This window comes from Hyla sarda, unplaced genomic scaffold, assembly GCF_029499605.1.
Source record: "Hyla sarda isolate aHylSar1 unplaced genomic scaffold, aHylSar1.hap1 scaffold_55, whole genome shotgun sequence".
Taxonomy (NCBI): domain Eukaryota; kingdom Metazoa; phylum Chordata; class Amphibia; order Anura; family Hylidae; genus Hyla; species Hyla sarda.
Window position 1 is genome coordinate 482,457 of NW_026610561.1, and position 12,033 is coordinate 494,489.

The 12,033-nt window shown below is 51.0% G+C and overlaps 1 protein-coding gene across 1 annotated transcript in view; it reads left to right on the forward strand.

The window, feature by feature from the left end:
• EFNA3 (ephrin A3) overlaps window positions 1–11,754 on the forward strand; it is a 102,147-nt gene extending 90,393 nt beyond the window's left edge. Inside the window, exons 2-5 of the mRNA XM_056554050.1 lie at window positions 419–708; window positions 1,477–1,542; window positions 7,830–7,907; window positions 10,256–11,754. Of these exons, the coding sequence (XP_056410025.1) occupies window positions 419–708; window positions 1,477–1,542; window positions 7,830–7,907; window positions 10,256–10,377 (556 nt within the window). The 3' untranslated portion in view covers window positions 10,378–11,754. The remainder of the gene's footprint in view (window positions 1–418; window positions 709–1,476; window positions 1,543–7,829; window positions 7,908–10,255) is intronic.
• Window positions 11,755–12,033: the final 279 nt, after the last annotated feature.

The window sequence follows — 12,033 nt, forward strand, 5'->3', positions numbered from 1 at the left end:
TGTTTCAGCCCTCTGTCCCCCAGCTCTGTATACTCCTGTTGCTTTGTATTGAGCGTCTTTCGGTCCTGGATGCCCCAGCGCTGTACACTCCTGTTGCTTTGTATTCTGCGTGTTTCGCCCCTCGGTGTCTGGGCTCACTAGGGGTATGTGTTACAGGGAAGCATTCACATTACTAAGAGCTTTTGGCCAGCTCGATATTTCCTAATGAATTCTCAGCCTCAAGAGCAGAGATTAAAAAGAAAAAAACAAATTACTGCTCACTCGAGCGTGCAATGTATTGACTGACACATGTGATCAGGGACGGCCAATCACAGTCTCCTCCTCGGCCTCTGTCTGTATATATTGGAGGTGTTGGGGTACGGTTTGGGGGGCCGGGTGGTACTTCTCACTGATTACTCTTTGTCTTGGTCTCTTCCAGTTTACGGCGAGATGGTTACACGGTTCAGGTGAATGTGAACGACTACCTAGACATTTACTGTCCACATTACAATGAGACCATGGCGGAGCACAGGATGGAGCAGTATATTCTCTACATGGTGAATTACGAGGGCTACCGCACCTGCGACATCAACCAGGGCTCCAAACGCTGGGAGTGTAAGCGGCCCCATTCCCCGCACAGCCCCATCAAGTTCTCCGAGAAGTTCCAGCGATACAGCGCCTTCTCCTTGGGATTCGAGTTCCACGCGGGACATGAGTACTACTATATCTGTGAGTGTGTATGTGTGTTATCGTATTGTATTTGTTACCGTATTGGGTGTGCTACCATATTGTAGGGTTTGCTTTTACTACATCAGGGTGTGTGTTACCACATAGATGCTTCACCGTATTGGGGAGTTTTTAATTTTTTTACCATATCGGGGGGGGGGGGGTTTCCATATACTGTGAGGGTGTGTTACCATATGGGGGGTGTATGTTGCCCCCCTGTGTTGTGTGACCCAGAATGGACCCCTGGATTACGGTGACCCCATGGGGGACTCCTAGATTACTGTGTACCCCATGGGGGACCCCTGGGTAACTGTATGACCCCAGAGCGGGCCCCTAAAGCTTTAGGCGTCTCCCATCTTACTTAGCTGATGGGTTTGTTACAATGTATCAGTGCAGCTATGAGCCTGGAGTCCAGGGCAGGAGACTGATGTTTCGGATAGATTTTCTGGATCCCCTCCCCCGTGCTCCCAATGGATTGGGTTCAGGACTGACCTACTCCTGCAGGGGGAGACGTCTGTGCCATACAGAGATCTTCAGAATGGGGGGGGGGGCCCTTGTCCTAGTCAGACCGACCCCGTGTAGAAATCCTTCTGGGAATGCGGGTTAACCTTCCTATTGTAGACTTGTGGCTTGTTGATGGTGGGGCTGAGATGGGGCAGAGCTTGATACTTTCCTATCGCAGACAGAGTAGTGGGGGGAGACTCCTGCTGCAGCAATACTGGTGGCCTGTGTTAAAGAATTTGCATTGACATCATTTTTTTTTTTCTCCAGCAACGCCGACCCACAACCACAGGCGCTCGTGCCTGAAAATGAAGGTGTATGTGTGCTGCGCCACCAGTGAGTATCCGCCCACTAAATTGGGCTCCTTCCTGGCAGGGAGTGGGGAAGCTCCTATTGGATCTTGTGGGACACCATGGTGATGATCATGTTGTCACAGTGCTGGCGAGCAGGAAGTGAGGGTGTTGTGGGTGAGGAACGTTGTCTGAGGGTGTTGTGGGTGAGGAACGTTGTCTGAGGGTGTTGTGGGTGAGGAACGTTGTCTGAGGGTGTTGTGGGTGAGGAACGTTGTCTGAGGGTGTTGTGGGTGAGGAACGTTGTCTGCGGGTGTTGTGGGTGAGGAACGTTGCCTGCGGGTGTTGTGGGTGAGGAATGTTGCCTGCGGGTGTTGTGGGTGAGGAACGTTGCCTGCGGGTGTTGTGGTTGAGGAACGTTGCCTGCGGGTGTTGTGGGTGAGGAACGTTGCCTGCGGGTGTTGTGGGTGAGGAACGTTGCCTGCGGGTGTTGTGGGTGAGGAATGTTGCCTGCGGGTGTTGTGGGTGAGGAACGTTGCCTGCGGGTGTTGTGGGTGAGGAACGTTGCCTGCGGGTGTTGTGGGTGAGGAACGTTGCCTGCGGGTGTTGTGGGTGAGGAACGTTGCCTGCGGGTGTTGTGGGTGAGGAACGTTGCCTGCGGGTGATGGGGACACTGTCACTGCTGGTATAATGGTAGTGACTGTGTTGTGGGTGATGGGGAGTGGGCTGTGGGTGATGGTGATGTGGACACTGTCACTGTGCTGGTATAATGGTAGTGAAGGTGTGGGTGATGGTGTTGTGGTCACAGTTCTGGTGTAATGGTAGTGACGGTGTTGTGTGTGATGGTGTTTTGGTGACGGTGTTGTGGGTGATGGTGTTGTGGTCACGGTTCTGTTGTAATGGTAGTGACGGTGTTGTGGGTGATGGTGAAGGTGTTGTGGTGACAGTGCTGGTGTAATGGTAGTGATGGTGTTGTGGATGATGGAGATGGTGGTGTGGCCACAGTGCTGGTGTGATGGTAGTGACGGTGTTGTGGGTGATGGAGATGGTAGTGTGGTCACGGTGCTGGTGTGATGGTAGTGACGGTGTTGTGGGTGATGGAGATGGTGTTGTGGTCACGGTGTAATGATAGTGACGGTGTTGTGTGTGTGATGGTGTTGTGGTCGCGGTGCTGGTGTGATGGTAGTGACTGTGTTGTGTGTGATGGTGTTGTGGTCGCGGTGATGGTGTGATGGTAGTGACTGTGTTGTGTGTGATGGTGTTGTGGTCGCGGTGCTGGTGTGATGGTAGTGACAGTGTTGTGTGTGATGGTGTTGTGGTCACGGTGCTGGTGTAATGGTAGTGATGGTGTTGTGGGTGATGGAGATGATGTTTTGGTCACGGTGTAATGGTAGTGACGGTGTTGTGTGTGATGTTGTGGTCACGCTGCTGGTGTGATGGTAGTGACAGTGTTGTGTGTGTGATGGTGTTGTGGTCACTGTGCTGGTGTGATGGTAGGGATGGTGTTGTGGTCACAGTGCTGGTGTGATGGTAGTGACGGTGTTGTGTGTGTGGTATTGTGGTCACGGTGCTGGTGTGATGGTAGGGATGGTGTTGTGGTCACAGTGCTGGTGTGATGATAGTGACAGTGTTGTGTGTGATGGTGTTGTGGTCACGGTGTAATGATAGTGACGGTGTTGTGTGTGTGATGGTGTTGTGGTCACGGTGCTGGTGTGGTGATAGTGACAGTGTTGTGTGTGATGGTGTTGTGGTCACGGTGCTGGTGTAATGGTAGTGACGGTGTTGTGGGTGATGGAGATGGTGTTTTGGTCACGGTGTAATGGTAGTGACCGTGTTGTGTGTGATGTTGTGGTCACGCTGCTGGTGTGATGGTAGTGCCGGTGTTGTGTGTGATGGTGTTGTGGTCACGGTGATTGTAGTGACGGTGTTGTGTGTGATGGTGTTGTGGTCATGGTGCTGGTGTGATGGTAGTGACTGTGTTGTGTGTGATGGTGTTGTGGTCACAGTGCTGGTGTGATGGTAGTGACGGTGTTGTGTGTGATGGTGTTGTGGTCACGGTGCTGGTGTGATGGTAGTGACAGTGTTGTGTGTGATGGTGTTGTGGTCACGGTGCTGGTGTGATGGTGTTGTGGTCACGGTGCTGGTGTGATGGTAGTGACAGTGTTGTGTGTGTGTGTGATGGTGTTGTGGTCACTGTGCTGGTGTGATGGTAGTGACAGTGTTGTGTGTGTGTGTGTGTGATGGTGTTGTGGTCACTGTGCTGGTGTGATGGTAGTGACGGTGTTGTGTGTGATGGTATTGTGGTCACTGTGCTGGTGTGATGGTAGTGATGGTGTTGTGGTCACAGTGCTGGTGTGATGATAGTGACAGTGTTGTGTGTGATGGTGTTGTGGTCACGGTGCTGGTGTGATGGTAGTGACAGTGTTGTGTGTGATGGTGTTGTGGTCACGGTGCTGGTGTGATGGTAGTGACAGTGTTGTGTGTGTGTGATGGTGTTGTGGTCACTGTGCTGGTGTGATGGTAGTGACAGTGTTGTGTGTGTGATGGTGTTGTGGTCACTGTGCTGGTGTGATGGTAGTGACAGTGTTGTGTGTGATGGTATTGTGGTCACTGTGCTGGTGTGATGGTAGTGATGGTGTTGTGGTCACAGTGCTGGTGTGATGATAGTGACAGTGTTGTGTGTGATGGTGTTGTGGTCACGGTGCTGGTGTGATGGTAGTGACAGTGTTGTGTGTGTGATGGTGTTGTGGTCACTGTGCTGGTGTGATGGTAGTGACGGTGTTGTGTGTGTGGTATTGTGGTCACGGTGCTGGTATGATGGTAGGGATGGTGTTGTGGTCACAGTGCTGGTGTGATGATAGTGACAGTGTTGTGTGTGATGGTGTTGTGCTCACGGTGTAATGATAGTGACGGTGTTGTGTGTGTGATGATGTTGTGGTCACGGTGCTGGTGTGGTGATAGTGACGGTGTTGTGTGTGATGGTGTTGTGGTCAGGGTGATGGTAGTGACTGTGTTGTGGGTGTTGGTGTTATGGTCACGGTGCTGGTGTGATGGTAGTGACGGTGTTGTGGGTGATGGAGATGGTGTTGTGGTCACTGTGTAATGGTAGTGACGGTGTTGTGTGTGATGTTGTGGTCTTGGTGCTGGTGTGATGGTAGTGACGGTGTTGTGTGTGATGGTGTTGTGGTCACGGTGATTGTAGTGACGGTGTTGTGTGTGATGGTGTTGTGGTCACGGTGATTGTAGTGACGGTGTTGTGTGTGTGTGTGTGATGGTGTTGTGGTCACGGTGCTGGTGTGATGGTAGTGACTGTGTTGTGTGTGTGTGATGGTGTTGTGGTCACGGTGCTGGTGTGATGGTAGTGACAGTGTTGTGTGTGATGGTGTTGTGGTCACGGTGCTGGTGTGATGGTGTTGTGGTCACGGTGCTGGTGTGATGGTAGTGACAGTGTTGTGTGTGTGTGATGGTGTTGTGGTCACTGTGCTGGTGTGATGGTAGTGACAGTGTTGTGTGTGTGATGGTGTTGTGGTCACTGTGCTGGTGTGATGGTAGTGACGGTGTTGTGTGTGATGGTATTGTGGTCACGGTGTAATGTGTGATGGTAGTGATGGTGTTGTGGTCACAGTGCTGGTGTGATGATAGTGACGGTGTTGTGTGTGATTGTGTTGTGGTCACTGTGCTGGTGTGATGGTAGTGACGGTGTTGTGTGTGATGGTGTTGTGGTCACGGTGTAATGATAGTGACGGTGTTGTGTGTGTGATGGTGTTGTGGTCACGGTGCTGGTGTGATGATAGTGACGGTGTTGTGTGTGATGGTGTTGTGGTCACGGTGATGGTAGTGACTGTGTTGTCGGTGTTGGTGTTATGGTCACGGTGCTGGTGTGATGGTAGTGACGGTGTTGTTGGTGATGGAGATGGTGTTGTGGTCACGGTGATGGTAGTGACGGTGCTGGTGTGATGGTGTTGTGGTCACGGTGCTGGTGTGATGGTAGTGACAGTGTTGTGTGTGTGTGTGTGATGGTGTTGTGGTCAAGGTGCTGGTGTGATGGTAGTGACAGTGTTGTGTGTGATGGTGTTGTGGTCACTGTGCTGGTGTGATGGTAGTGACAGTGTTGTGTGTGATGGTGTTGTGGTCACGGTGCTGGTGTGATGGTAGTGACAGTGTTGTGTGTGTGTGTGATGGTGTTGTGGTCAAGGTGCTGGTGTGATGGTAGTGACAGTGTTGTGTGTGATGGTGTTGTGGTCACGGTGCTGGTGTGATGGTAGTGACGGTGTTGTGTGTGATGGTGTTGTGATCACGGTGCTGGTGTTGTGTGTGATGGTGTTGTGGTCACGGTGCTGGTGTGATGGTAGTGACGGTGTTGTGTGTGTGATGGTGTTGTGGTCACAGTGCTGGTGTGATGGTAGTGACAGTGTTGTGTGTGATGGTGTTGTGGTCACAGTGCTGGTGTGATGGTAGTGACAGTGTTGTGGTCACAGTGCTGGTGTGATGATAGTGACAGTGTTGTGTGTGATGGTGTTGTGGTCACAGTGCTGGTGTGATGATAGTGACAGTGTTGTGTGTGATGGTGTTGTGGTCACAGTGCTGGTGTGATGATAGTGACAGTGTTGTGTGTGATGGTGTTGTGATCACGGTGCTGGTGTGATGGTAGTGACGGTGTTGTGTGTGATGGTGTTGTGGTCACGGTGCTGGTGTGATGGTAGTGACGGTGTTGTGTGTGATGGTGTTGTGATCACGGTGCTGGTGTGATGGTAGTGACGGTGTTGTGTGTGATGGTGTTGTGGTCACGGTGCTGGTGTGATGGTAGTGACGGTGTTGTGGTCACAGTGCTGGTGTGATGATAGTGATGGTGTTGTGGTCACAGTGCTGGTGTGATGGTAGTGACAGTGTTGTGTGTGATGGTGTTGTGGTCACGGTGCTGGTGTGATGGTGTTGTGGTCACAGTGCTGGTGTGATGATAGTGACAGTGTTGTGTGTGATGGTGTTGTGGTCACGGTGTAATGATAGTGACTGTGGTGTGTGTGTGTGTGTGATGGTGTTGTGGTCACAGTGCTGGTGTGATGATAGTGACAGTGTTGTGTGTGATGGTGTTGTGGTCACGGTGCTGGTGTGATGGTGTTGTGGTCACAGTGCTGGTGTGGTGATAGTGACGGTGTTGTGTGTGATGGTGTTGTGGTCACAGTGCTGGTGTGATGATAGTGACAGTGTTGTGTGTGATGGTGTTGTGGTCACGGTGCTGGTGTGATGGTAGTGACGGTGTTGTGTGTGATGGTGTTGTGGTCACAGTGCTGGTGTGATGGTAGTGACAGTGTTGTGTGTGATGGTGTTGTGGTCACGGTGCTGGTGTGATCGTAGTGACGGTGTTGTGTGTGATGGTGTTGTGGTCACAGTGCTGGTGTGATTGTAGTGACAGTGTTTGTGATGGTGTTGTGGTCACGGTGCTGGTGTGATGGTGTTGTGGTCACAGTGCTGGTGTGATGATAGTGACGGTGTTGTGTGTGATGGTGTTGTGGTCACAGTGCTGGTGTGATGATAGTGACAGTGTTGTGTGTGATGGTGTTGTGGTCACAGTGCTGGTGTGATGGTAGTGACAGTGTTGTGTGTGATAGTGTTGTGGTCACGGTGTAATGATAGTGACTGTAGTGTGTGTGTGTGTGTGATGGTGTTGTGGTCACAGTGCTGGTGTGATGATAGTGACAGTGTTGTGTGTGATGGTGTTGTGGTCACGGTGTAATGATAGTGACAGTGTTTGTGTGTGTGTGTGATGGTGTTGTGGTCACAGTGCTGGTGTGATGATAGTGACTGTGTTGTGTGTGATGGTGTTGTGGTCACTGTGCTGGTGTGATCGTAGTGACGGTGTTGTGTGTGATGGTGTTGTGGTCACTGTGCTGGTGTGATCGTAGTGACGGTGTTGTGTGTGATGGTGTTGTGGTCACAGTGCTGGTGTGATTGTAGTGACAGTGTTGTGTGTGATGGTGTTGTGGTCACAGTGCTGGTGTGATCGTAGTGACGGTGTGGTGTGTGATGGTGTGGTCACAGTGCTGGTGTGATGATAGTGACAGTGTTGTGTGTGATGGTGTTGTGGTCACAGTGATGGTAGTGACGGTGTTGTGTGTCATGGTGTTGTGGTCACAGTGCTGGTGTGATGATAGTGACAGTGTTGTGTGTTATGGTGTTGTGGTCACGGTGCTGGTGTGATCGTAGTGACGGTGTTGTGTGTGATGGTGTTGTGGTCACAGTGCTGGTGTGATGGTAGTGACAGTGTTGTGTGTGATGGTGTTGTGGTCACGGTGATGGTGTAATGGTAGTGACGGTGTTGTCCTTCCTCTGCAGCGGCTCACTCAGGAGAAAAGCACGACCCCACACTGCCCCAATTCACTATAGAGCCTGAAGTGAAGATTGAGGATCTTGGTGAGTTTGGTGCGTTGTCTCCATCTACAGGACGTTCATGAAGAGGCAGCAGAGAATGTGATGATCTCAGGAGGATGCACCTACATCGCCCCCTACAGGGCGTCCAAGACTCAGCTCAGCTTCTACAGCTTACTAGGGGGCAGGAAACATGTTGGGCGTCCACATGGGCGATGCTGAGCTGCTCTGGAGACGTCTCTTCAGGATCTCAGCCGAGTAGATGGGATTAGTGAGGGGTGACCGCCCGTGATGAGGACTCGGGCTCCATTGCTGGGTTTGGAGCTCTGACAAGCATTGTTCCTGGCCCCGGCTCCTTCCTTACACAGGCGGTGCCCGCTCCCTGCCAGCTCCTCATGTCTAATACGGCCAGCAGGACGGCTTCTCAGGGCGGCTTGGAGCTCTCCCGTTCTTGGACTCGAGGAGAACCTGCTGCTCCTAGTAAAATAGAAGTCTCCCCCGCTCTGAGTAAATAACATGTTGGGTGAGGATCCTTCAGGCGGCTGCCATATTTAATATGACCTAAATATTAGAGAGTGGCTCCTGCCAGACGCCGACTGATCAGTCCATAATAAAGACGACTGCAAGGGTGCCGCAGGGAACCAGTCTAATATTAGAGCTATAATAGAAGCCCCTCTGACGGCACTCAGCCCCCCTTCTCTAGACACTCATCCGCCATTGTCCTCTCCAGCGTAGACCTTGGCTCTGACCTCCTTTGTTTCCCCCAGTTGGTCTGCGGAGGAGAGGGCGATTAAGGGTTCTATTACACAGTGTGGCTCTTTCCTTAAGTAGACTTCCTCCAAGTCCTTGTTCTTTCTCTCCTCAGTAGATGTCCTCTCAGTCCTTGTTCTTTCTCTCCTCAGTAGATGTCCTCTCAGTCCTTGTTCTTCCTCTCCTCAGTAGACGTCCTCTCAGTCCTTGTTCTTCCTCTCCTCAGTAGACATCCTCTCAGTCCTTGTTCTTCCTCTCCTCAGTAGACATCCTCTCAGTCCTTGTTCTTCCTCTCCTCAGTAGATGTCCTCTCAGTCCTTGTTCTTCCTCTCCTCAGTAGACATCCTCTCAGTCCTTGTTCTTCCTCTCCTCAGTAGATGTCCTCTCGGTCCTTGTTCTTTCTCTCCTTAGTAGATGTCCTCTCAGTCCTTGTTCTTCCTCTCCTCAGTAGACGTCCTCTCAGTCCTTGTTCTTCCTCTCCTCAGTAGACATCCTCTCAGTCCTTGTTCTTCCTCTCCTCAGTAGATGTCCTCTCAGTCCTTGTTCTTCCTCTCCTCAGTAGATGTCCTCTCAGTCCTTGTTCTTCCTCTCCTCAGTAGACGTCCTCTCAGTCCTTGTTCTTCCTCTCCTCAGTAGACATCCTCTCAGTCCTTGTTCTTCCTCTCCTCAGTAGACATCCTCTCAGTCCTTGTTCTTCCTCTCCTCAGTAGACATCCTCTCAGTCCTTGTTCTTTCTCTCCTCAGTAGATGTCCTCTCAGTCCTTGTTCTTCCTCTCCTCAGTAGATGTCCTCTCAGTCCTTGTTTTTCCTGGCCTCAGTAGATGTCCTCTCAGTCCTTGTTCTTCCTCTCCTCAGTAGACGTCGTCTCAGTCCTTGTTCTTCCTCTCCTCAGTAGACGTCCTCTCGGTCCTTGTTCTTCCTCTCCTCAGTAGACGCCCTCTCGGTCCTTGTTCTTCCTCTCCTCAGTAGACGTCCTCTCGGTCCTTGTTCTTCCTCTCCTCAGTAGATGTCCTCTCAGTCCTTGTTCTTCCTCTCCTCAGTAGACGTCCTCTCAGTCCTTGTTCTTCCTCTCCTCAGTAGACGTCCTCTCAGTCCTTGTTCTTCCTCTCCTCAGTAGACGTCCTCTCAGTCCTTGTTCTTCCTCTCCTCAGTAGATGTCCTCTCAGTCCTTGTTCTTCCTCTCCTCAGTAGATGTCCTCTCAGTCCTTGTTCTTCCTCTCCTCAGTAGATGTCCTCTCAGTCCTTGTTTTTCCTGGCCTCAGTAGATGTCCTCTCAGTCCTTGTTCTTCCTCTCCTCAGTAGACGTCGTCTCAGTCCTTGTTCTTCCTCTCCTCAGTAGACGTCCTCTCGGTCCTTGTTCTTCCTCTCCTCAGTAGATGTCCTCTCAGTCCTAGCTCATTCTCTCCTTTGTAGACATCTTCTCAGGCCTCATCTGAGTGTGACAGGAATAACTGTAGCCAAGGGAGACCCCCACAGTATGAACTACCATGTTCCTGCCCTGTGTAAGGACTGAGCTCACTAGGGTCTGTACATTCTCCAGCTATGAATGAGGGGGGCCATGGTCTTGCAAGGGTTGGGGTGACCCATTTTATGTATAGGGAAGGTCTCTCCATCCGCTCACCTTTTTCTCTCTTCTGTTCCAGGTAACTTTAATCCAGAGATCCCCAAATTGGAGAAAAGCATAAGCGGGACGAGCCCAAAGCGGGAACATTTACATTTGACTGTTGCGGTGTCTCTGCTCCTCATGACGCTCTTGGCGTCTTAGTTTTCCTGTGTTAGGACCGGAGACCTCAGAGCTGGATACTAACGCAAGTAAAAAAACAGCAGTAAAAATTCAGCAAGGACTGCGCAGGTTGGGTCGTGGCTGGAGGGAGCGTCGGTGTCCTCCATATTTTTTTTTTTTATTTACAAAGACTCAACCTGCGGCACTAAAAACATAACCAAGACACCAGTGGACACTGTCGAGGTCACGGTCAAGTGATTTCATCAATAATATCAGTGAACTGGGGCCAAAACTGGACCAAGAAGCTGCCGCCAAGAGCTTGTGATGGCGCAGGAGACTGCTCAGCCCCAATGTAGACATGGCAGCCATAACTATGGGCTGTTATTACTTGAGTGCCTACGCCCGCAAGGTTCCTGCAAGGACAGGACGCACTCGGAGTGCAGGACCTTGGGGTGACAAGAGACTATCGTGTTAGTCAGCCTTACCATCCCTGAGTTGGTTCCCTCCATTTCTCATGAGCCTGGATACGTGTTGCCCTGTGGTACATCGATCCTTTCTGTATCCCATCTCACTTGGATTACCGCCAGCATCATTGATTTACTACACTGGGTGCGTTTGTGCACAGTAGCAGAACCCTATAAATACCAAATGTCCCACTCTACCCCTTCTGGTGCCAATTGTGTACTACTCGCCCCATAGTCCATCTTATATCAAACCCAATGCAATGGATGATGGGACTGCGAGTGCTAATACCGGTTTTTCTGTCGGGGTGGGGGTTACCAGCCATCGATTGTGGACACGGCTTCTTCTGGATACCCAGGATTAGGAATAGGTCCTGGTATTTTCTGAACCTTCACTGAACCCAACATTCCCGTACAACAGATGTAGCAGAGCCTGGACGCGGTAGACCAAGCACGTCCTCGTCACGGATAAATGAGGAGTAATGGCTTCCCACCGCTCTTCTAATAGTTATATATGTGATATAGGAGGAAATTGCACTAAATTACCCTAGACACAACCTCCCAATGTTGGGGTCATCCACGACTCCATGGTAAATACATGAGACCCCAGAAAATCTGTCATGAAGTGGAACCGGGGAGCGATGGGGAAGCAGCATGTGCCGGACCCCACAGTACAGATCCCGGAGGGCGTCAGCAAACAGCATGCAGGAGACAGAACGGCGTTTGTATATACATATCTATCTATATTGTATGTATACCGTCCCCGCGATGGTGGATACGTGGCTGTAAATAGATTCCAGTGGTTCCTCTGTTGTCTTCTATGAAGGCCTCTCCACCTATGCAATGCACAGACACTTTTCAGAGAATAAATATCAGACTGACCTTTTTATCCACGGCATCGGCTGTGATTTTCATATTATGCTGTTAACCTAGAAAACCAATAAAAGAACAAAATTTATGTGTGGTGTTAGTGCGGTGGGGGGTGAAGCTTTGGGGGTCCGTGACACACACGAGCCATGTCCTCACCAGCTGCTCAGCCTTCACTTGTCAGGACACATGGGGTAAATCCACCGCCCCTGTGCAATGGCGGGTGAGAATATTGGGTGGTCTGGGTAAGTGCCCCGAGATCTGATGACGCACATTGGGATTTCGTCATGTGTCACTGTGCAGGGGGACAGAGGACGAGCACATAGGGACTGGGGTCTGTATTTAGGCTGTCTCTTATGGGGTCTGTATT